Source organism: Caretta caretta, chromosome 2, assembly GCF_965140235.1.
Source record: "Caretta caretta isolate rCarCar2 chromosome 2, rCarCar1.hap1, whole genome shotgun sequence".
Taxonomy (NCBI): Eukaryota; Metazoa; Chordata; order Testudines; family Cheloniidae; genus Caretta; species Caretta caretta.
Window position 1 is genome coordinate 43,733,010 of NC_134207.1, and position 26,211 is coordinate 43,759,220.

At 40.9% G+C, this 26,211-nt stretch overlaps 2 protein-coding genes across 6 annotated transcripts in view; one reads left to right on the plus strand and one right to left on the minus strand.

Annotated features, from left to right (window-relative positions):
• Positions 1–4,061, minus strand: part of LOC125632675 (RING finger protein 151) — a 39,296-nt gene extending 35,235 nt beyond the window's left edge. For 2 of the 4 annotated variants that reach the window (XM_048841241.2, XM_048841240.2), the window contains exon 1: positions 3,864–4,060. The gene's annotated coding sequence lies outside the window, so the exon portion shown is untranslated. Of the gene's footprint in view, positions 1–3,863 lie in introns of all 4 variants that reach the window. The other 2 variants (XR_012666916.1, XM_048841239.2) reach the window with 2 other exon arrangements.
• RAD54B (RAD54 homolog B) overlaps positions 4,052–26,211 on the plus strand; it is a 124,060-nt gene continuing 101,900 nt past the window's right edge. Inside the window, exons 1-3 of one of the 2 annotated variants that reach the window (XM_048841216.2) lie at positions 4,052–4,252; positions 13,541–13,694; positions 15,214–15,394. In XM_048841216.2, coding sequence (XP_048697173.2) covers positions 13,557–13,694; positions 15,214–15,394 — 319 coding nt within the window. In that variant the 5' untranslated portion in view covers positions 4,052–4,252; positions 13,541–13,556. The remainder of the gene's footprint in view (positions 4,253–13,540; positions 13,695–15,213; positions 15,395–26,211) is intronic. The other variant, XM_048841217.2, reaches the window with a different exon arrangement.

The window sequence follows — 26,211 nt, forward strand, 5'->3', positions numbered from 1 at the left end:
CTTCAAAACACATACACATATTTGACTCCTTTTCTGGAGGGCATCAGCTGGAGCATTAGTACCTTTGGAGCAGAGACATTGAACATTGGTAAAGTCAATAAACTACGTATGTACATTTGTGTTCTATTATCCGCGGAAAGAAATGGAAGAGCCCATTTCCTGATGTAATTTTGAAAAGTGACATTTCTGAACAAGGGCACTTCTGAAGCTGATTATGGGTATACTTTAGCGCTAATGACACAGGCCCAATGGAATGGAGATTTTAGACCCCCATTTATTATTGCAGAATAAATTAAGAATTTAAATTCAAATTTACGGTCAGAAAAACTTTAGCTTTTAGTTACTTAATTTCATTCAGTTTTCTATTTGATAAAACAAGGAGATGTGTCAGTGTATTTTTGAGAGCATTATTTCAACTGAAACTACCTCCTGAAGGTGTTTGGAAAGACAGCTTTTGAATCCAAAACATTTGTGATCTTAGAAGCAGGTTCCCAGAGCGCTCAATGGGAGATTTAGAAATGTATCCAAATCAATGTTTTTAATACAACAAATAGACTCTATACGGAGCTAAAAAACAAGGCCAGTAAGTTAACGTGAGTTTACAAGGTCACAGCTTTATTCTTCCTGTAAATGGACACTAAAGCAAAGGATTACTCCAAAATCTTATGTTCAGATCAATGCAATCAAAAACAATATAATATTATGTAAAAAAAAGTTACAGCTGAAGTCTGGTAAGGTCAAATTGCTTGAACTGATGAAACATACTTATCTAACTAACTGAAGTTATATCCAGACCATAAGATGCAGTTTAGATTTTTAAAAAAAGCATTAATGCAAGCAAGTGTATAGTGCTGAGAAACAATCAAGTTCTGATACCTAGCCTAACAACTATATTTCTAAAACAAGAATTTATTAAAAAGAAAAAGTGACCATTTTTAAATCTTCTAGGTAAACCCAATGTGAGGATAATTGTAATATTATATTGAAAGAATGTGTGCCAACTAGTCAGAATATTGATCCTTATTTATAGTCATTGCTCTCAGTATGCTGATATCTAAATGTGGGATAATAACCCAAAAATAAGAGACACAAGAGAATAGTTAATACAGGAACTTTAAGATGACAAATCATTTATTTAGAATAATATTTCATAATTCTTTATTTTACATAATTTATAAGAAGGATAAGAAACTGTGGGGACCTAGTGTCAAGTTTTGGTCTAAAATGAGGGCCAGTAAGAGTGAATTTACTGTTTTTTTCCCCCCTCAGGACTAACGGTCTTTCCTCAAGACTCAGTTTCTTTACACTTTCGTCATTGGTCAGGAATTCTAAACCTCTTATTTTTGTTGGTCTCCTTCGGACTCTGTCTGATTTGTCCACATCTTACTTAAAGAGTGGTAGTCCAGAACTGGAGACAGTTCTCCAGATGGGACCTCATCAGTACCAAGTAGAGTGGAACAATAACCTCCTGTATCTTACGTATGACACTCCTATTAATACACCCCAGAATTACATTAACCTTTTTTGCAATTGCATCACATTGTTGACTCAATCAATTTATGAACCACTATAACCCCCAGATTCTTTTCAGCAGTACTACTGCCTAGCCAGTTACTCCCCATTCTGTAGCTGTGCATTGATTTTTCTTCCTAAGTGTAGTACTTTGCACTTGTCTTTACTGAATTTCACCTTGTTGCTTTCAGACCAATTCTCAATTTGTCAAGATAATTTTGAATAATAATCCTTCCTCAAAAGTGCTAGCAACCTCATAAGAATGGCTATACTGGGTCAGACCAAAGGTCCATCCAGCCCAGTATCCTGTCTACCGACAGTGGCCAATGCCAGGTGCCCCAGACGGAGTGAACCTAACAGGTAATGATCAAGTGATCTCTCTTCTGTCATCCATCTCTACCCTCTGACAAACAGAGTATAGGGACACCATTCCTTACCAATAACACCATTCCTTACCCAACCTCTCTTAATTTTCAGTATACGTGAAAAAATAAAAATACCACTAAAATTTAGAAATCTGCAAAAATCAAGATAGGTATATAACCTTCCACTATAAATAAGCATTTAAGAATGTATTTTTTAAAGTTAGACTCATTGTTTGCTATTTTCCAACAACTAGAGTCAAAAGCAAGATTGAACCTGGCATGCACATATTTGACACATACTACTTTTACACATTATAAGATAAATACAAATTTGTGCGGTAAAAATGTGAATTCAGTAATCCTTCTGTAACAATTTACAGATACTTCTTTCCCGAAGGGAGAGAAAATATGCTTTAAAATGAAAACTTGGTTCTGTATGAAGTTTCACTAATTTCACTAATAATCCCAAAATGAGAAGTGCTCCTCTCTGCCAACACTTGCTTACAGAGACATCACCAGCTGAACTTCACCCCCATACTGCAAAAAGAAAAGGAGTACTTGTGGCACCTTAGAGACTAACCAATTTATTTGAGCATGAGCTTTCGTGAGTTGAAGTGAGCTGTAGCTCACAAAAGCTCATGCTCAAATAAATTGGTTAGTCTCTAAGGTGCCACAAGTACTCCTTTTCTTTTTGCGAATACAGACTAACATGGCTGTTACTCTGAAACCCCCATACTGTTATCTAAAACTTTTCTTACAATTGTGAAAGGTGGAGACTAGCAATGTTATTGCTATACTTCAGATTTTGTTTTTAGCTGTTATTCGTTTTAAGGCCAGATTGGAAGCAAGGTGTAATTAGCAACATTTCAATTAAGTTTAGTTACATACAGGTAACATTCGATCAATTTACACAAACTGAATGGCAGTACAAACGGGAACACATTCTTATATGCTACTACAGAGGAAAAAAAGATTACACTTTAAATGCAGATTCTTGAAATTTAAATTAAATGACGTAATAGGTAAAGTTTTTAGAAGTTAATGCTCTTACAAACTGTATCTGGGTAAGTGGGTGAGACACTGATGGATCTGGAGCAGAGCTAACTGACCACCAAGGGGAGGAAAAAGAAAAGGAGTACTTGTGGCACCTTAGAGACTAACGAATTTATTTGAGCATGAGCTTTCGTGAGCTACAGCTCACTTCATCAGATGTTTACCGTGGAAACTGCAGCAGACTTTATATACACACAGAGAATATGAAACAATACCTCCTCCCACCCCACTGTCCTGCTGGTAATAGCTTATCTAAAGTGATCAACAGGTGGGCCATTTCCAGCACAAATCCAGGTTTTCTCACCCTCCACCCCCCACACAAATTCACTCTCCTGCTGGTGCTAGCCCAGCAGGACAGTGGGGTGGGAGGAGGTATTGTTTCATATTCTCTGTGTGTATATAAAGTCTGCTGCAGTTTCCACGGTAAACATCTGATGAAGTGAGCTGTAGCTCACGAAAGCTCATGCTCAAATAAATTCGTTAGTCTCTAAGGTGCCACAAGTACTCCTTTTCTTTTTGCGAATACAGACTAACACGGCTGTTCCTCTGAAACCTGTCATTATGCAAGGGGAGGAAAGTCAGCGACTTGGACGGACAGATGCTGCCAGTTTTCCGCTGGCAGATATATAGCTCGAAGTCACATCTCCACCTCCGATTTCTCGCTGACTGAATCCCCCGCAGGCCGCTGCCAGAGAATCCCTGGCGACGAGCCGTTATTCACCGGGTCAGCCCCTCAGGCGCCCGCCTGGCCCTATACCCCGCTCCTCCCGCACCATCCCCGGCTCTTGGCCGTGTCACGCTGGCTTCAGGGGCCAGTGCACGCGCGGCACCCCCCGCTGGGGATGGGATCCCGCAGCTCCACCCCCCCACAACCCTTGGAGATAGGCCCCACCACGCACGGTTAACCGCTCCCCGTCCCAGAGACCCACTTACCGCCCAGCCCGGCGGCACCTCACACCACACACACTCTCTCGGTTCTCAGTTGGTTTCCAAGCACCGCCGCAACGGCAAGCAGCAGTGCATTTTGCGACTGCTATTGCTTGACGGCTGCTTGTCACACACCGGGGATGACCCCAGCAGGACCACCATACTGTGGGTGGCAGCACGCGCATGCGCAATGCAGCACCCAGCAAACCCGTTCAAGAGAGGGGAGAGGGCAGTGGGCACGCGCGGGTGCAGGATAGCTGGTGGAGTGAGGATGAGCGATCGGAGCATGCGCGGTTGAACGATGGCCGGTGGGAGGAAAGGAGGACGCATGCGCTGTGTGGCAGGTGGCTGACGGGAGCCGGTGGCTGCGGCGGGACGGTTGACTTGAGCGCGTTGTGAGTGGGGCGGGGGCGCTCGGGTGTGTGGGGCAGGGGCGCAGTGACTGAGGAGGCGGCGGAGTCCGCTACCTCCTTCCCGGCAGGGGGAGCGCAGCTCTCCTCCGGGGACAGTACGCGGATGCTGCAGTCCCGCGCGGGGGTGGGGGGGGGGCAGTGAGCGTCCCGCCTGACGCACCCGCAAGGGGCCTGGCAGTGAGTGCCGGGGGAAGGGGGAGCAGAGGGTACTTGTAAGCAAGCTGCTGGCTTGGCGGAGGGTCCTGAGCCCTGCCTCTGTGACAAATCTGCCCTGCCCAGCAGCTCATCCCTGCTGGGCGATGCCTGCTGTGGGCATCAGGGTGTGTTCGCCCAGCCGATCGGTAAAGCGACGTTTCCTTTTGCTAATTTTTAATCTGGCTCGTCTCTGGAACAATCTTACTGCCGTGACTGGAGTGTGAGGCCTAAGAGGGGAAAACGGAATATTGCCCCTGTATGTTTGAGATAGTGGAGTACTTAGGAGTGGAAATTTTGGTGGGCCCTGGCTTTTGGGTGGAGGGGCAATGACAGACTGTGCTAACTCAGCTTCTCCCCTGATGCCACGCCCTCTTCCTAGGTGTCTCCAGACACTGGGCTTTACCTGCTGAGCTGGGCACGTGCACGGGGCAGTGCAGAAAATGGCAAGGCAGAGTTGCCGGAGCATAGTTTTCTGAAGGGCGGGCGCATAGCTCCTGTCCTGGATTTCAGGTGCCTGAGTGATGCTCTGGGCTGCTGTGGCAGCACTATACCCTGACTCAGATTTGGGTGGGCTTGAATGCTACGTGGCTATGCCCCAGTGTGAGAATATTGGCAGTCACCTCTCTTCTCTAAAGTGCTCTCCCAGTTTTCTTCCAGCCACTTGTCCTGTAGAATTAGATATGCTCTGCCTTCTCATCAGAAATAAGCTCTATCTTTTTTTGTTTTGAGGTAGAGGATACATAACCCAGTAAATGTGTGTTTCCAGTTATATGTATACAAATTGAAATTAAAGTAATGCATCAGTCTTGAACCCCTAGTACAGGCAATAAGAAATAGTGCTGCTATTTAGGGGTTTGTGTACGCTGGCAATTAACAGCGTTGCAACTTTCTCACTCAGGGGTGTGAAAAAACACCCCCCTGAGCGCAGCATGTTGCAGCTCTGTAAAGTGCAAGTGTAAGCAGTGCCCCAGCTCTGGGAGCCATGCCCCTCATTGAGGTGGATTTTTTAGAGCACTGGGAGAGCTCTCTCCCAGTGCTGCGACCTGATCACACAAGGCACATTAAAATGCTGCCATGACAGCGCTTTAGCATTGCCAATGTAGACTAGCCCAAAGATGTTAGTCTCAGGCATTGACAAGAAGTTGATTTGTATATTTATCTACTTTTTTCTGTTCCTGAACATTCCATACCTATTACTTTTGATTAAAACCTTTGGTAAAGTTTTGGGGTATAAAGTGAAATTCGTTAAAATCTCAGGTTCTCCTGATTTGTTGGGGTAGAATCTTTTAAGACTGCACTGACCCTGGAAACTCTTTTTCAATGGACTTCATTTAAAATTAAGTATTTGGATTTTAGAGATCCAATGTGCATACCATGTATAACACAAACTTTCCAGATTAATTTGCGCTATTTCACAAGGTGATAGCTGGAAGTTACTGCCAGTTAGGTGGGTAGATCAAGATGGGCCAGTGCTGTCCAAATTGCATTGTATTTTGTACCTATTTTGGATGTTCTTGATTATTATTCCTATACAATGATTTGACCTGATGTTATCAGGGTAGGGAAGGTGAGCCATCTGCGGTCTAAGATTGCTATATAAACATCTTGAACATGGTATCTGCTCCCTTCACAATATTAAAAAATGCAAACAAACTGGGCAGTGCAATAATTTAAGGGCCATTCTTGCATGAAATTTAAGGCCCAGCTCCCATGAACATTTAGGTAAATGCTTAACTTGATACATGTGAATAGTATAACCAACTGCAACAAGACCACTCACATTCCTTCCTGATATATAAATTGCAATACAATGGTAATGAATGCCTGTAAAGATGAGTAATATTGAAAGCCATCTCTCAGACAAACACTGGAGAAAATGCACCTACCTACCAGTCAGTTGCAGGAGAAGGACCTGTTCCAATATGGGAATTTTTCTAAGAGGCCTGGAACCTTACGTATCTATACAGATCTGCTCAGTTGTATTCTAAAAATTTGTATGTATTTGTACATAAAGGGTATTCTTTCACTGTTTGCTTTAGTAAAAGTAGGAGTGTATGTACATTGAGAAAAAGTGAGCTAGTGTAAAATTATTCTCTTGCTTTTTATATTTTTTTCTATGTTCTTTACATTATGCTTTGCAATACACCCTGTATACAATAATACATTATATGCATTGTATGCAATGTATAATATTACAATAGCACCCAAAATATCGTATGGGCTGTACAGATACATAATATACTCCTGGGGGAATTCTGCACCAAAAAATTAAAAATTCTGCACGCAATATTTTAAAATGTTGCATATTTTATTTGTCAAAATAACACAATATAATCAAACCAGTTTCAATTATTTTGGTAATTTATTTCAACATACCTGACAGCAAGTATGTCTGTAACAATACAGACAACAAAGAAGATTCAGGAAATGTTTTTTGACAAATAAATTCCTTACTAGGCATATTAATAAAGAACTTGAGCAATAATTCATTTAAACTACAATACAGAAACATATTTCCTGCACCCCTCAGAAGTAGTGCAAAGGCTTGTGGGAGTAAGGGGTAACAGAGGAACTGAGGGAGAAGGAAGTAATTGCTGGAAAGAAGGCTGGGAGTGAACATGGTGGGTAGTTGGATGTAGGTGAGAGAAGTATGGAACAGGTTTTTTTTGCGGGGGGGGGGGTTGTTAGGGAGTTGGGGAGCCTCCCCCATGCAGACCCTGGCTGACCCCTTGCCTCTCTCATTCAGTCAGGTATATCTGCCCCTGTCCCCATGTGTCCGTTCACCTCCTGTCTCCATATATCCTTGCACCCCCTCTTCCCTTTCCCCATGTGCCCCTGCACACTCACTCAGCCACCCCCTTCCCTCATCCCAATGTGGCCCTGCACCCCCACTCCCATTCAGGCCCTGCTCCAGTCTGTCCTCCCACTAGCTCTTTTGAACCTGTCTCACCCCCTGCAGCTCTATGTGCCCTGCTTTCTCTGTGCCCCCCATATTCCATGCCTCCTCACCTGGCCTTCTGGGCAAGGCGCTCTGAGGAAGGCAGCCTTTTCTCCTCCCTATCTGTAGAGGTCTGCTCCTGCCTGGAGCAGCTGCCCTCTGTTTTGGCACCACAGCATCCCCTTGTGGGTGAAAGGCATAACTGCAGTACCTCTCTGGCAGAACATTTCTTTGTATTTTCTGCAGAGAAAAAAAATTCTGCTGGGGACATGAATTCTGCACATGCACAGTGGCACAGAATTCCCCCAGAAGTGATAGTAAAGGACAATCCTTGCCCAGAGTTTATAATTTAAAAGAAGATTGGTCCTAAGAAAACATAGATAGTATGTGAAGTATAACCCTTGTAACTTGTAATAAAGTTGACTGGTATAATTTTTATTCAAGTAAAAATAGTACATTTATAAAAACAATGCAGTAAACCTAAATCTTTCCATAGATGCATAAAGATATCTGCCTGTTAAAGGTTCTTAAGTTTAACAGCAACAAAGGAACAGATATTGAATTATTATATATACAAGAAGAGTAGCCCCCGGTTGCATCAACAGAGCCATAGAAGAGGCTTGCAAATCTTGAATATGATAAGGGAAAAGCAAAGATATCACTTAAAAGAAGAGTGCTTCCTAATACAACCACACTGAAAGTGACTAACATATAGGGTGAAATCAAATGGTGATCATTCTTCCATCCAGGTGTAGCTCTGCCAGTAGCTTCATACATGCACTCTGTTTGTCTAGTTAGGTAAACCACAATTATAAAACAGTAATTAATACTAAGCATTTTTGTAACTAAATCTTTTAAGAAGTGTGTTTTCTTAACAGTAGCCCCTTAATTGCTTTTGTGTGAATGTTCTTCGAAGAGTTGCTGTGCAGCTAGTAGACCACTAGAGTGCAAAACAGTGCAGAAAAAGATTTGTGCAACTGGAGTATACAGTGGCTACCAAAACTGTGTCTGTGTCCTGTTCCCAAAAGGACAGAGATGTTTGTATCACATGGAGGCCTACTAAGCTTTGACTGTATTCTTGATCAATATCTGTCATGTAATTAAAACAAATAATTCTGGAAACCCAATTATGAAATCTGAGAGAATTAAAGAAAACTTTAACCCATATATTGTGTCTCTGTACTGCCACATAACATTTTCATAGTAAAAACACATTATCTTTTTCAAGTTCTGTTGCAATAGATGCAAGTATACTGTATCAGAATGACTTCTTGGAGTATATTATAGTCTTGAGTTCATCTCGTGAACAATGACATTTGATGTTTGGAAAGCAACTAGCACTCTGTGGGTGCTACTGGAAATAAAGGATACAGACAGGTTTCAGAGTAACAGCCATGTTAGTCTGTATTCGCAAAAAGAAAAGGAGTACTTGTGGCACCTTAGAGACTAACCAATTTATTTGAGCATAAGCTTTCGTGAGCTACAGCTTATGCTCAAATAAATTGGTTAATCTCTAAGGTGCCACAAGTACTCCTTTTCTTTTTGCGAATACAGACTAACACGGCTGTTACTCTGAAACCTACCATACACACTGTAACCAGAGTGATCACTTAAGGTGAGCTATTACCAGCAGGAGAGCTGGGGGTGGGGGGGGACCTTTTATAGTGATAATCAAGGTGGGCCATTTCCAGCAGTTGACAAGAACGTTTGAGGAACGGTGGGGGTGGGGAGTAAACATGGGGAAATAATTTTACTTTGTGTAATGACCCATCCACTCCCAGTCTCTATTCAAGCCTAAGTTAATTGTATCCAGTTTGTAAATTAATTCCAATTCAGCAGTCTCTTGTTGGAGTCTGTTTTTGAAGTTTTTTTTGTTGAAGAATTGCCACTTTTAGGTCTGTAATTGAGTGACCAGAGAGATTGACGTGTTCTCCGACTGGTTTTTGAATGTTATAATTCTTGAAGTCTGATTTGTGTCCATTTATTCTTTTATGTAGAGACTGTCCAGTTTGGCCAATGTACATGGCAGAGGGGCATTGCTGGCACATGATGGCATCTATCACATTGGTAGATGTGCAGGTGAACAAGCCTCTGATAGTGTGGCTGATGTGATTAGGCCCTATGATGGTGTCCCCTGAATAGATATGTAGACACAGTTGGCAATGGGCTTTGTTGCAAGGATAGGTTCGTGGGTTAGTGGTTCTGTTGTGTGGTGTGTGTTTGCTGGTGAATATTTGCTTCAGGTTGGGGGGGCTGTCTATAAGCAAGGACTGGCTTGTCTCCCAAGATCTGTGACAGTGATGAGTCATCCTTCAGGATAGGTTGTAGATCCTTGAGGATGCGTTGGAGAGGTTTTAGTTGGGGGCTGACGGTGATGGCTAGTGGCGTTCTGTTATTTTCTTTGTTGGGCCTGTCCTGTAGTAGGTGACTTCTGGGTACTCTTCTGGCTCTGTCAATCTCTTTCTTCACTTCAGCAGGTGGGTATTGTAGTTGTAAGAATGCTTGCTAGAGATCTTGTAGGTGTTTGTCTCTGTCTGAGGGGTTGGAGCAAATGTGGTTGTATGGTAGAGCTTGGCTGTAGACAATGGATCGTGTGGTGTGGTCTGGATGAAAGCTGGAGGCATGTATGTAGGAATAGCGGTCAGTAGGTTTCCGGGATAGGATGGTGTTTATGTGATCATCGCTCATTAGCACCGTTGTGCCCAGGAAGTGGATCTCTCGTGTGGACTGGTCCAGGCTGAGGTTGATGGTGGGATGAAAATTGTTGAAATCATGGTGGAATTCCTCAAGGGCTTCTTTTCCATGGGTCCAGATGATGAAGATGTCATCAATGTAGCGCAAGTAGAGTAGGGGCATTAGGGGACGAGAGCTGAGGAAGCGTTGTTCTAAGTCAGCCCTAAAAATGTTGGCATACTGTGGGGCCATGCGGGTACCCCTAGCAGTGCCGCTGATTTGAAGGTATACATTGTGACTTTGTCCTCACCCATAACTATTTCACATTTGGGGACAAAGTTCAGCTACCAGGTTTGCTGTGACATTATGGGGGATACTGTTTCTGACGGCTTGTAGTCCATCTTTGTGTGGAATGTTGATGTAGAGGGCTTCTACATCCATAGTGGCCAGGATGGTGTTTTCAGGAAGATCACCGATGGATTGTAGTTTCCTCAGGAAGTCAGTGGTGTCTCGAAGATAGCTGGGAGTGCTGGGTAGCGTAGGGCCTGAGGAGGGAGTCTACATAGCCAGACAATCCTGCTGTCAGCGTGCCAATGCCTGAGATGATGGGCGTCCAGGATTTCCAGGTTTATGGATCTTGGGTAGCAGATAGAATACCCCAGGTCGGGGTTCCAGGGGTGTGTCTGTGCGGATTTGTTCTTGTGCTTTTTCAGGGAGTTTCTTGAGCAAATGCTGTAGTTTCTTTTGGTAACTCTCAGTGGGATCAGAGGGTAATGGCTTGTAGAAAGTGGTGTTGGAGAGCTGCCTAGCAGCCTCTTGTTCATATTCCGACATCATATTCATGATGACGACAGCACCTCCTTTGTCAGCCTTTTTGATTATGATGTCAGAGTTATTTCTGAGGCTGTGGATGGCATTGTGTTCTGCACGGCTGAGATTATGGGGCAAGTGATGCTGCTATTCCACAATTTCAGTCCGTGCACGTCAGCGGAAGCACTCTATGTAGAAGTCCAGTCTGTTGTTTCGACCTTCAGGAGGAGTCCACCCAGAATCCGTCTTTTTGTAGTCTTGGTAGGAAGGTCTCTGTGGGTTAGTATGTTGTTCAAAGGTGTGTTGGAAATATTCCTTGAGTCGGACACGTTGAAAATAGGATTCTGAGTCACCACAGAACTGTATCATGTTCGTGGGGGTGGAGGGACAAAAGGAGAGGCCCCGAGATAGGACAGATTCTTCTGCTGGGCTAAGAGTATAGTTGGATAGATTAACAATATTGCTGGGTGGGTTAAGGGAACTACTGTTGTGGCCCCTTGTGGCATGTAGTAGTTTAGATAGTTTAGTGTCCTTTTTCTTTTGTAGAGAAGCAAAGTGTGTGTTGTAAATGGCTTGTCTAGTTTTTGTAAAGTCCAGCCATGAGGAAGTTTGTGTGGAAAGTTGGTTTTTTAGGAGAGTATCCATTTTTGAGAGCTCATTCTTAATCTTTCCCTGTTTGCTGTAGAGGATGTTGATCAGGTAGTTCCGCAATTTCTTTGAGAGCGTGTGGCACAAGCCGTCAGCATAGTCTGTGGTATGTAGATTGTAATGGATTTTTTACCTTCAGTCCTTTTTGTATGATGTCCATCTGTTTGCATTTGGAAAGGAAGATGTCTGTCTGTCTATCTGTACAAGTTTTTTCATGAAGTTGATCGATTTCCATTCCATACAGCTAAATGCATAATAACATTCAAAAACCAGTTGGAGGACACTTCAGTCTCTCTGGTCACTCGATTACAGATCTAAAAGTTGCAGTTCTTCAACAAAAAAACTTCAAAAACAGACTCCAACAAGAGACTGCTGAATTGGAATTAATTTGCAAACTGGATACAATTAACTTAGGCTTGAATAGAGACTGGAAGTGGATGGGTCATTACACAAAGTAAAACTATTTCCCCATGTTTATTCCCCTCCCCCACCGTTCCTCAGACGTTCTTGTCAATTGCTGGAAATGGCCCACCTTGATTATCACTACAAAAGCTTCCCTCCCCCTTCCCCCTACCCCCCCGCTCTCCTGCTGGTAATATGACAGGTTTCAGAGTAACAGCCGTGTTAGGCTGTATTCGCAAAAAGACAAGGAGTACTTGTGGCGCCTTAGAGCCTAACCAATTTATTTGAGCATAAACTTTCGTGAGCTACAGCTCACTTCATCGGATGCATACTGTGGAAAATACAGAAGATGTTTTTATACACACCGACCATGAAAAAATGGATGTTTATCACTACAAAAGGTTTTCTCTCCCCCCACCTCACTCTCCTGCTGGTAACAGCTTATCTAAAGTGATCACTCTCCTTACAATGTGTATGATATTTGTGCTGGAAATGGCCCACCTTGATTATCATACACATTGTAAGGAGAGTGATCACTTTAGATAAGCTGTTACCAGCAGGAGAGTGGGGTGGGGGAGAGAAAACCTTTTGTAGTGATAAGCATCCATTTTTTCATGGTCGGTGTGTATAAAAACATCTTCTGTATTTTCCACAGTATGCATCCGATGAAGTGAGCTGTAGCTCACGAAAGCTTATGCTCAAATAAATTGGTTTGTCTCTATGGTGCCACAAGTACTCCTTTTCTTTTTGCTGGTAATAGCTCACCTTAAGTGATCACTCTCGTTACAGTGTGTATGGTAACACCCATTGTTTCATGTTCTGTATGTATATAAATCTCCCCACTGCATTTTCAACTGAATGCATCTGATGAAGTGAGTTGTAGCTCACAAAAGCTTATGCTCAAATAAATTTGTTAGTCTCTAAGGTGCCACAAGTACTCCTTTTCTTAAAGGATACAGGATACTGACTGTAACAGTGCATATAGAGCTGAGACTGTACCCAGCTCTATTCCCATCTTGATAAGGGGAGTTTACACAACCAGTTTGATTATTAATTGATTATTAATTAGTTGATTATTAAAGGCAGAATTCTAACCTCAAATGCGCATCTTGAACATTCAGTACTCTGTTTATAAGTACAGTAATGGATTTTTCAAGAATAGCTGTGGAGGGCACAAGAGAAGTTTCCATTCCCAAATGTCTGTCTTTATTAGTCCATGTACAGTTTGTAGAAAAGCAATTTGTATACTGTTCATCCTTAAAGTACCTCTTGTTCTTGAGAAGTGCATCATTGACTTCTCAGGTGAAAGTGGAAATGTTAATGACCGAGTCCTACAGTGTGGATTAGTAAAGATACAGTTTACTATTTCCATTTCTCTCTTTTTAATTACAGTAGTTGCATGTCTTGTTTGAACATCTTACATCAGTTTTGTACATATAGTATGTTAAACCTGAGAACTAAAATTGTTCTTGGAAATGATCTGAGATACAGACTGTGTGATAGATGCTTTCATTTTTAAGATGTGCATGTAGAGTGATATCCTGAAATATTTCTGCCGTTAAAGGTTCTTGCCCCCCAAAATTTCTGTATCTGCTGTTTTTCAGACTGGCAGAAGTAAATATGAGGCGATCAGCAGCTCCAAGTCAACGTCTAGGGAATTCAGCTAAAAAGCCAAGGTTTATACCCCCAGGAAAAAATAACACAATCTGTCTGAAGAAAGAAAATGAACAGCTGGTTCCAGAAATTAAGTTGACTGAGGTAAAAAGAAAAATGGGATGGGGAAACATTTAGCTATGTAGCACCACAACTAAAATATGCCAACAGTAATTAATTCTTACTCATGCAAGTAATCGTAATGGGTCAGATTCTGACCTTAACTCATGCTGAATTGCACCTTATTCCTCAAGTAGTCCCATTACTACTCGAAATTCACCATTGAAGTAAAAGTGCTACCTATGGTAAAAAGTATCAGAATTCAGACTATATACAAGTCTTACTGTAGCCAACGCGTGGATTGCAGGGTTGGCCTATACGTCACTGGGTTACTGAGAGACTGGACTGTAAAATGTTTTGAATGTCCTGGCAAAAGCATTTCAGAAAAGAAGGTCCTTTCTTAAGATGGATAATTCAAAAATGTCAATACACTGAGTCACAGTGTGGCTACAAGACAGCAAAGCCTCTGATATAGAAAAAAATTCAGTATGTCCTCATTTTAGTATATCTTTAATTTTAAGGCTTCTGTTGAATAGAAGTCATAAGTAGAAGTTGCTGCTTTTGTGGATGGCCATTTATATTAAAAGCACATTTATTTATTTTCATGTATCCATGTGTATACACACAAATATACATAGTAGAGGCTTGATTTTTTCCTTATGTATGAATAGTACCTTACTTCTCAGCAGGTACCACTGAAAATCTATGGGACTATTCAGCGTAAATAAAGGGTGGCAGAATTTGGACTAGAGTAACTTGCAAACTTAGAGAAGGAATGATTAATCCTGACCTGTATAACCAAACTTCAAAATTGCAGAGAGCTACTAAAGTTTGGATGTGGGTAGTACCTAATTATTGTCTTAAATTGGCAACAGGAGAAATTTAGATTTTAATATTTTTGTATAGTCTGAACTGGTATTTTCTGTAATACATTTAAATATGGAAAAGAACTATATATCTTTCAAGGATGTACTCATCTGGAGTACTGTGTCCAGTTTTGGGCCCCACACTACAAGAAGGATGTGGAAAAATTGGAAAGAGTCCAGCGGAGGGCAACAAAAATGATTATAGGGGACTGGAACACATGACTTATGAGGAGAGGCTGAGGGAACTGGGATTGTTTCTTCTGCAGAAGAGAAGAATGAAGGGGGATTTGATAGCTGATTTCAACTACCTGAAAGGGGGTTCCAAAGAGGATGGATCTAGACTGTTCTCAGTGGTAGCAGATGACAGAACAAGAAGTAATGGTCTCAAGTTGCAGTGGGGGAGGTTTAGGTTGGATATTAGGAAAAACTTTTTCACTAGGTGAGTGGTGAAGCACTGGAATGGGTTACCGAGGGAGCTGGTGGAATCTCCTTTCTTTGAGGTTTTTAAGGTCAGGCTTGACAAAGCCCTGCCTGGGATGATTTAGTTGGGAATTGGTCCTGCTTTGAGCAAGGGGTTGGACTAGATGACCGCCTGAGATCCCTTCCAACCCTAATATTTTTTGATTCTATTAAAGGCAGATTTTTCACTTTTGCATTAAGGGTAGGGAAAATGCTACCCTGAATTTCTGTTTTTGCAGGTAGAAGAGAAACAGCAGAATGGCTCTAGGCATATAAGAGCTCTTTCTAGAATATGTGGTATAAATATAAATTCTACACAGGCTGTGGAATCTCTTGAAGAAATAAGCTCCATGGAAAAGTGTAATGGAGAAAATGAATGTGAGGCTGCTGGAATGAAAAAAGTAAATAGACCTAAAGCAGGTAAGATATATCACAGCAGCTTTAAAAAAGTGGACTAATTTGGAAGTATTTGAAAAACATAAGGCTGATTTGTTACTCATTGACATGATATGAACATTACATAAATGCTTAAAGTCTTGTAGTGGTAGCATTATCTCCTGTATTACAAAAAATAGTAATAATAATAATTAAAGTTGCTCAAATCGACTGCTTTCCTCAACCCCTCCCTTTTATTTGATGGGGGATCTAAAAGAAAGTGGAGACTAGCTGTTGGCGCCACCTTTCTAAGTCCTGGCCTAAACTAAAAAGTTAGGTCAACCCAGCTGCGTTGCTCAGGGATGTTCAAAGTCCACACATGAGCAACATGGGTAATCCAACGTAACCCTTGGTGTAGATGACACTGGGTTGACCAAAGGATTCTTCTGTTGACTTAGCTACCACCTATTGGGGAGGTGGATTACCTATGCTGATGGGAGAACCCCTCCTGTTGGCGTAGGTAGTGTCTACACCGAAGTCCTACAATGCTACTGCTGTGCTGGTGTAGCGTTTCAAGTATAAACAAGCCCTAACGCTTTTTGTTTTCTGTTAAGTTACTATTTTTATTTTTTCTGACTTAATTTAATGATTGATTGATAATTTATTATTTTAAGTGTAGTATGTTTAATTGGGTCTGATGTTAGAAAAATTCCACAACTGTTTGTAATTTAAACTATACAATTTGTGACTCTTTATAACCATTGGAATTGTAATCAAGTCTTTGTTTAACAAAGTGATGTTCAACCCTATTATAAAATGTGACTGTGATGAGATGGTTTAACACTTTTGCTTACATTTTTACAGAACTTCATAATACATATTGGTGCATATGATCACGTGGCTTCTTTGGAGTAGTTGTTAGGGACTTCTTTCAGAACGTTGTTTTTTGAGTCTTTACCTGATCTGTCTTGTAATGATTGCAAGGAACTGTGAAAATGGTGGTTAGAAATTGTTTTGTCCTCATGGATTATGGTGACCTATGCTTTCACAATAAAATCATAAACCTCGGTTTGTTTGAAAGGGAATTCTCAACTTTTTAAGGCCCTCACGTTTACCTGTCTTACACGTTAAGTCCTGTTCCTTCTGGTGCTTATAAATTAAATATAAATTTTTAAGTGTTTGGGTGGTAGGAAGAATGGCCACAGGACAACTTTTTTTGGTTTTGAGTAATTTATGGTCTGCTGTGACGTAAGTGCATGTTCAATATTTGTGTTCTCTGGGTCCATTAAATTGCACACTGGCAGATACTTCAAAATGACATACTTGTGGAGGAACCTCTATCGGCAGATTCCCCCACAAAAATTGCTACAGAAGTGAAAGATTCCCGCTGGAAGTCATAGTGCTAAAGGGAGAAAACTGCTGACATATCTTCCCTGTGAAGATCCATGTTAGTACTTCTGAAATAGAGTTGTGAATAGAGGGACATAGTGTTGCTTAATGGATAGAGCACTGGACTAAAACTCAGGACACTGAGTTCTGTTCCCAGCTCGCCTGCTGGGTGACCTTTGACAAGTCACTTCATCTCTTGTGTCTCAGTTTCTCCTTTTGTAAAATGGATACTGACCTCCTTTGTAAAGCACTGATGAAAAGCACTATATAAGAAGAGCTTTATTTTGTTATAAATACTGCTTAAAGTAATCACTGTTACTTAGGTACAACTACCAGCTTCTGCTAGCGTATCCCTGGATCCAGCCTTTACCAAGACTTAATTTGTTTTCAATATCCTATATTTTCCAAGGTACCCATATAAGTCCTACCAGTTGTACCAATTCATGTGCTACTCGGCATAACTAGCGCAACAATTATGTAAACGATGTAAGCCATAAACTTCAGTCAGAGCATGAAACTTAATAATCAATTTTATTTTGTTAAAGCTTCTGCTATTTATGAAACTCAAAAATAATGGAAACTGCTCATGAAAATCAGATTGCATAGATTTTTTTTTGACTAATGAATTATATATGAATTTTCTAGCCAGGTGGTAAAATCAGTTGGTTTGGTTAAAGGGATATTATCACGATGATGTAATTTAAAGCTGGGTGTTTTAGATGATTAAAAGAATTTAACAAATCTTAATTTCTTCTACCATATTCATTTGTTACCTACAAATCATTCAGTGTGGACAGTGAAGCTCGATTAGTAAGTTTCACTTTTTGCTTCTTCGGTACTGGCACAATGCTGCTGTGTTTTTTAGGTTTCAAACACAGCAGGAGAATGTGCAAATAAATGCCTCAGTTTTGATTGAAATTCTTATGAAGCACCTGGGGATGTTGAAACAATTGAGTTCATTTGGATGGTCATTCTGATACCTCTCCTGGAGAATGCTCTGCATTCAATCTTTTAAAACCTGAAAATTGACATTCCAGCTGCACATTTTCATTGTGTCCCTTTTCTGGAGCATATACAATTGTATTAGATAGCAACTATGTAAATACTGTACTCATATCTAACATAAAAAACCTCTTGCCTTGCTAGCTTTAGTTTAGATTGAAATTATTATGGATTTGTTTTCTGGAAAATTTTACTGATTTAAAACTGTGCATGTTCTCAGACACTCAACTCTGAAGAATTTTTGCACTGAATTTTAATATTTTAGGTGTAGATTGACAAAAAGGTCCTATTAAACAACAAGCCATTTAAGTATAATTATGACTAGTGAAAAATATGATGCTCCTTCAAAAATACATCATTTTGGAGGATTTTTTTTATCATTACTTTTGTTGGAAAATTAGACTCATTTGAAGTGGCAAAGTGTGGTAGTGTAACTTGGCGGGTTCTTTTGTATTTAGAACATAGGACACGATGGCAGCTAAGTTAGCTTGTATAATAAAGCATGGTGACTGAGCTGGTATTTGCTACCAGCACATCTTGAAAACTTAGAACAATGCTACTAGTGAGTGAATACATTTGGTGCTGTGATTTCCTACATAACAGAGGACCTCTGAGCCCTCTCTTAGTATAAATAAGTGCTACTTCTAAATCAATTCAAAGGAGGTAGCAGGAGTGGGCAGGTCTTAATGAAGAAGGGAAAGGATGGTTTTGCAGTTCAAGCATTGGACTGGAACTTGGGAACTTTGTTCAGTTCCTGATTTTGTCACAGGCTTCATATATGACTATGGGCAAATCAGTTACCTGTGCCTCAATTCTCATCAGCAAAATGAGGTGGCAATACTTCTGTATTTTACAGGGGCTTTGTAGGGTGCTAAGTGCCATGAAGAGACTAAGGTCATGTCTACACCTATAGTGCTGCAGCAGCGCAGCTGTACTGATGAAGCTGCGTTGCAGCAGCGCATCTGGTGAAGACGCTTTATGCTGATGGGAGAGCTCTCCCATTGGCATAATAAAACGACATCCGCAAATGGCAGAACTATGTCAACTGGAGAAACTCTGTGGACATGAGCGCTTATGTTGGTGTAACTTATGTCACTCAAGGGGGTGGTTTATTCACACCCCTGAGTGACCTAAGTTATGCCGACATAGGCTCTAGACATAGCCTATATAAATCTTATTTGTTAGAACTCTTCCCACCCATTTGTATATGGGACACCTTACCCTTTATTCCTTTGTTTGATGTCCTGAGAGAGTGATGTGCTCTCTCTCCTTTTATCTGGTAACATTCTGTCTTTTTATTACTGTTTTATTTCTTGGTGAAGAATGGGTGAGGTTTCTGTCTTCTCTTTTATTTATTTTTTTTGGCTTTTCCTTTTTCCTGCATTTCAAAGTTTGCATGCTCTTTGGAAATAGTATACATTGAGAATTCCTGGAGGCCATGCCAAATATACTTTCTTTGCTAACCTGACTACCATGGCAGCAGAGAGAAGGAAAATTTGATTTGTAGAACTGGTATCTGACACTACAGCTTTCTTCATGTGAACTTCTCCTGCTGCTGGCTGCTTTGTGGCAGCTACATGAATAGAAGGTGGCTTTTAAGAAGAAGGCCTCCAGCCAGATCACATTTACATTGGAAAGGTGGAGGGGAGACGGCAAGGCGGGCGGCGAGGGGAATCCAGTAGTTTATTTAACCTTGCCCTTATTGCTCTTCTTCCTTGCCTCCAGACTAGTCTAGTGCCCTCGCATTGGGCAACAATGTTCTTATGCAAGAAGTTTGGGTAGTTTTAAAAAAAAATCTTTAATATGTTTGAAAAAAGTGTGATATATTTCCCAGTATGAAAATTCTTAAGAGTACTGAGTTCAGAAGCTGTCAGGGAGAATCTAGTTGCGCTTGATAAATCTCTCTGCCTTCTCCTAATTGCCTGTCAAGTTTCACTTGTAACCAGTGTGACAGTAGCTTGCATTTGGAGTGTCAGTGGATATACATCAGTGTCTTTGTGCACAGTAACATTCTTAATTGTCTAATCTTGAATTGAGAATGATAAAACTAATAGTTTCTATCAATCTGAATTGAACAGTACATTTAACTGAATATTTTTGATTAATCATTTTTTCATGGGATTTCTTCAGTTGTATTCAGCTGGAAAACTGAAGTGAGTCAAACAATTTTTTATTCTCAAGAGTGTGCTAGGTGGACTTATTCAAATCACTGTGCTGAACTGTGAGAAATTTAACTTAAATCAGGATTTCAGTTTAATAAATACAAATCACAGAGAAAGCATTACAAAGCATTAATTAAAAACACAAGCATATCTTAAACGTGCTTACTGCTGTTTTTAATGAAAGCTTTAAAAGGAAACTTGAAATAGAACAAGAGGACAAAACATAACTGGACATTCGGAAGATTCAACATCTGAACCTCAGATGAACGAAGATAGTTCATAAATGTATTTTTTAAAATTACTTTATAGAATTAAAAGCAGTAAATCCTTATAAGTATTACTGTACTGTCAATTCAGTGTGAGACTAGAATGATTACAACATACAATCTCCAGGGTAAATCTTGACAAATATATTCAATACAATAAAAATAACATGGAAAGAGCAGGGAAAAGTGAAACCCAAATAGTTATTCAAAATTAAGAAAAAAATCTGGTAAATAAGTTGTTCTTTTCTCACAATGGAGTATGTCAAATTTATTCTTATGTCACTGTTGATCAGGAAAAATATACTCCTTGCTGTGCTCCGAATACCCCCCAAACCTTGCAAAAGATAGCAGCACAAAAGGCTGCATCTTGCACTCTAGCGCTTGTAGATTCAGATTTAAGCATATCTAACTTTCTCTGACGTACCTGTTGAGAAAAGTCAGGAAATATGGATGTGGTAACCCCCAAATAACCAGGGTGGATTTGATTTAAATCAAATTGATTTAAATCACGATTTAAATCACTAGTCGGGGAGTCTTGATTTAATCATGGATTTCTACATAAAAGTGCATTCTTGTTGGTTGTTATAACCTTTAATACATATTCGTCACAATTCAGAGATAGATGTAGGTTTCATTTTTAGAAGGTACACACTACATTTTTAAACAGTGATTTATTTTGAAAACTTTTCAGATTATTTTTACAGCTATATCAGAAAATGAATGATTGTTTGGTTATTTCATTTACCAAAGGTAAATGAAGCAGATATTTATGAAGGCATTGGGAGGTGAACTATTTCCAGTTCAACAGGTTAATCATTAATATTTGGAGGATTTTCTTGCCATGCTGTATTAGGAGGAGAACATCACCAGACAGACATTTCAATTGTTTTATTTAACTAAAACAACAATGTTATGGATTCTGGATTTTTTTCTTCAGCAAACATATAATATTTTAACAAAACAAGCATATAAATTTTTGAATTTAGTTAAACATTCAAGTTTTTTAGAATCAGGTTTGTTTTTGTTAAAATTGTTTTAAATTAAAATAGTTAAATGAAATATTAAAAAAAAAATTAAATAGACTATGGCAGCCAGGTCAACATGAGAAACTTAAAATATTGGCTTTTGCTGCTAACTCAGTAGTCTTCACCTTCATTTTCCTGTTTTGTTCACAATCTGGAAAAGAAAAACAAGCTTTCCTGCTTTTTGAGGTCCCAAATGATTTCTCAATTTGGAATGAATTGGTCCAAAGGAAGAAAATATTCTTTTTACACCAGCAGAAGAAGCTACTGCTGTTAAAAGTGAGATTACCACTTCAACAGTCTCTGAATCCAAGTGCTTAAGCAGGGGTCTCAAAGTCCTGGCCTGTGGGCCACCTAAGAACCTCACCACTGCGGCTCGCAGAAAATTTTTAAAAAGTTCTTTCATCCGGCCCTCATGGCTGCCAGTGGAGAGGGCGGGAGAGGAGCGGGCAGGAGAGATTCACATGCCCCTCCCCACTATGTTGCTCCATCCTGCTGCTCCTGGGACCCTCTCGGGGGTTGCACTTGGCAAAGTGTCATTCACCTCGGGCAGCTCCGCTCCCTGCAAGTGGTTCCCTATCCTTGTTGTTGCCGGCGGAGCTGTGGAGGAGAGACCCATGCAGCCACACTGCCGGCTGTCTGCTGCAGGCGCTGCCCTCTGCAGTTCCTGTTGGCTGGGGAGAGGGACAGAGATATACCATCGCTAGTCGCCGAGCAGAGTTGGCCATGGAGGCAGCATCATTAGTTGCCAGGCAGAGTCATCCATGGAAGCAGTGTCACTAATCGCCCGGGCAGTCAGCCGGGGCGGCATGAGGCCAAGGGAGCGAGGACAAAGGATGGGAAACGGGCTGGGAGGTGGTGTGAACACCATCTGCAGTGACATTATTGGCCTGCTGGGAGGATTTGAGGACTGGCACTGGCCCTAAGGTAAATTGAGTTTGAGACCCCTGGCTTAAGTGACTTCCACCAGTTCACTGGTGTGACTTTCTTTAAAACATCATCAGCAAACATGTTTCTTGAATGGTTCTTATTCCCAAACTGGGTCTCTTTTATGGCCTGCTGCCATTATAGGTTTTCCTTTCTAGTGAGATAATGGTATGGTAGATCTCAAATCAATGAAGGCTACACTCAGAAAGACCTCAAGACTTCTGGAATATGCTGCTCAAACAGTTTCACTTTTGTTTCTACTGCCTGTCCCTCCCTTTTCACATTTATCTCCAGACTTCTTCTCCTTGTCCAGATCTATTCCATCCCCAACCATCTTCTATTCATTGAACGTTTTGAAACTTTGCACTTTTAGAGAGAGGTAAGGGATTGACTTTTTGTGCACAAATTTGCAGAGGGACAGTAAGGTTGAGGTCTGTTGTTTCTCACCTCTATAAATTGTTTGTTAACTTGCTTGTTTACAGCAAAAATGTTATCTCTGGAGTGGAGACACAAATCCACAGTTAGAAAACTGCAAAACTAAGCATCTCTGATGGTATATTCCAGACTGAGCATTGAGTCCCATTGGGTAGATAGAAAGATTAACCTAAATAATCTACACAGAAGCCCCTGGAACCCCATAAAATTGGGTCCCTAATCCATGAATTATTGAAACTCATTTACAAAACTTTTCTTAAACATTACATGAATATATTCTCACGCTATAGAATTAGTTTTATAATCCCTGTTCCATGATAAGATACATTATATCTCAAAGATATCTTAATTAAAACTATCTAAAGATAGTTTTTTCCTCAAAAAGCATTTCATCAAAAAAATTCGATTTTTTTTTTTAAATCATTGATTTTTATCCACCCTGCAAATAAGTATCATGTTTTCTGACCTTGTTTCTAGAAAGAAACATGTCTATTGGTGGAAGCCAAGAAAGAGACCATTTTCAGGGTTACTGTTGGCAAGGGCTATCCAATAACTTCTAACTTTTGTTTTGGGCCTGGTCTGATTTGGGCCCCAGGCACGGACATTATCACTGTTTTACTAATAAGGAAACAAATAAAGAGGCCAGTTTCTGTGAGCTGATGTACAAGTCAGTGACAGAGCTGGAGCTAGAACCCACGTCTTTGATACCGAGTGTCAACTAATAGATGACACGACCAGTTGTGGTTATGGAGAGGAATGAAAAAGGACTAGGGAAAGAGAGAGGTGGAAAGAGGAATGGAGACAAATAGACAGATTTAGAGGAGGAAGTGGGTGAGGTCAATTTGATTGAAAGGAAAACAATCTAATAGCTGATTTATTAATAGGCTTGTCAGGCTTTTAATACTCCTTTGATATAAACAAAAGAACAGCAAAGGAACCAGCTGCAGGAGTAAAAAGGGAATGCACGCAGAAGTCCAGCAACAGAGTGGGGGTTACCCACTTTATTGCACCCAATGCAGCATGTATGATTACCTGCCCTATGGGCACGTGGCGTATGTATGCATTCGGTGCAAGGAGCTCCTGGTTCTCAGAGACCGTATACGGGCTTTGGAGACCAGAATGGCTGAACTGAAGGAGCTGAGGGAGACAGAGAGGTACATTGATGAGACTTTCCAGGACACAGTAGAACGGTGTCCCCCGGTCTGACAGCCTCTGTGCTGTTGAGGAGGAGGAAAGTCCCAGGGAAGGAGGGCATCTAACTGAAGCAGATGGAACCAATCCCATAGTTGGGACCCTCCTTCCAGATGATCATGTGGTATCCTCTCGCACTGAGGATACCTCTCCGGGGGAGGGAACTCTAGCTATTAGAAAGAGGCAGGCATTAGTAATGGGTTTGTTAGTCTCTAAGGTGCCACAAGTACTCCTTTTCTTTTTGCGAATACAGACTAACACGGCTGCTACTCTGAAACCTGTCATTATGCAAGGCACTGAATTTAGCCGTATGGAGTGGAAATCTATCAACTTCATGAAAAAACTCATACAGATACAGACAGACATCTTCCTTTCCAAAACCAGACAGATGGACATCATATCAAAAGGACTGAAGGTAGCCACTGAATGCAACTGATGTAGTGAGCTGTAGCTCACGAAAGCTTATGCTCAAATAAATTTTAGTCTCTAAGGTGCCAGAATACTCCTTTTCTTCTATCATTAGAAACATAGATAGTTGGGTTTGTGATGACCGGGAGAACCACATGGTGACTTGCCTGCCTGATGCGAAGGTTGCGGGTCTCTCAAGACGTCTAGATAGACTTATGTGTAGTGCTGGAGAGGATCCGGTGGTCGTGGTACATGTAGGTACCAATGACATAGGGAAGGATAGGAGAGAGGTCCTGGAAGCCAAATTTAGATGGCTAGGTAAGAGATTGAAGTCCAGGACCTCCCTGGTAGCATTCTCTGAGATGCTCCCAGTTCCACATGCAGGGCCAGTTAGACAGGCAGAACTGCAGAGTCTCAATGTGTGGCTGAGAGGATGGTTTAGATTTATTGGGAACTGGGGAAACTTTTGGGAAAGGGGGAGCCTATACAGGAAGGATAGGCTCCACCTAAACTAAAATCGAACCAAACTGCTGGCACTTAACATTAAAAAAGTCATAGAGCAGTTTTTAAACTAAGGGCTGGGGGAAAGCCAACAGATGTGGAGGAGCACATGGTTTGGACATTCCTTAGGGGAGGATTTATTAATAGAGAACGAGAGGATGGAAAAGGATAAAATACAGGCAGGATCTGATCAGAAGCAGTTAAATAAGAGTCCCATTCAATTACATCATGTAATGGCAGACAGCCAAAAGGAGACAAGTTTTTAAAGTGCTTGTATACCAATGCTAGAAGTCTAAATAATAAAATGGGTGAACTAGAGTGCCTCATATTAAATGAGGATATTGATATAATAGGCATCACAGAAGCTTGGTGGAATGAGGCTAATCAATGGGATACAGTAATACCAAGGTACAAAATATATCGGAAGGACAGAAAAGGTCTGTTTGAGAACTTATTCCTTCACTCTCCCACTTCCCTGGTCCTTGCATGAACAGAGAGCAACAATACCCGAAGTCCGAAGGTGCAAACAATTAGATGTTTACTGGGGTGAACTTCAAGCAAGCTTAAATCCAAGTTCCTTTTTCCTTATTTTCAAATCCCAACTTACTTCCTGTTTGCCCCTAATTTATATAGGAATATTCTTAGCTATACCTTAACCAATCATTCTACTGAAATTTACCTTACCAGTCCTAACATATTGTAACATGATTAACTAACCTATTATATCCCACCACCTTAATTAGTTTACACCCAGCAAAATTAATTATATAGCAGACAGAAACAATCACAGAACCAGACAGAGACCATGCAAATAGACAGTAGCAAAGTGGGAACTATAATGACAAAGCAATACAGAAGTGAGGATTTCACAACTACATCTATAAAGACATAAGGGTTTCCCAGCTGTGTCTATTGATAAGTGAGTTCTTACCAGACAGAAAACTATCAACCTAAATTTCCCTTTACCCCTTCTAGGCTCTTCCCTTTCTCTGGAGATGATAGATTGGAGGGATAGCTCAGTGCTTTGAGCATTGGCCTGCTAAACCCAGGGTTGTGAGTTTAATCCTTGAGGGAGGCATTTAGGGATTTGGGGCAAAAATTGGGGATTGGCCCTGCTTTGAGCAGGGGGTTGGACTAGATGACCTCCTGAGGTCCCTTCCAATCCTGATATTCTATGATTCTATGATCACCTTGCTAACAGCCCCATATTGACTAGTTTGGAATGTGAGGATGTGACCATATGCTTCCCAGCTTATGGCTGCCTCTGCTGCTTAGCCAAAGGCATTGGCCTAAGAACAGGGACTCAGACTGTCACAGTGAGAGAAGGCCCTTACACAGATTCTTTCTTGTATACCTCTATCACTAGCTAAATGATAAACATATACCTACATTCTTAAAGTATAGGCCTTTACAGGCAGGCCTGAATATCTATATCCCAACAAGGTCGTGCTGGTGGGGAAGTGGCATTATATGTGAAAGAAAGTGCAGAATCGAATGAAGTGAAAATTGTAAATGAATCAAACTGTACCATAGAATATCTATGGATAGAAATTCCATGC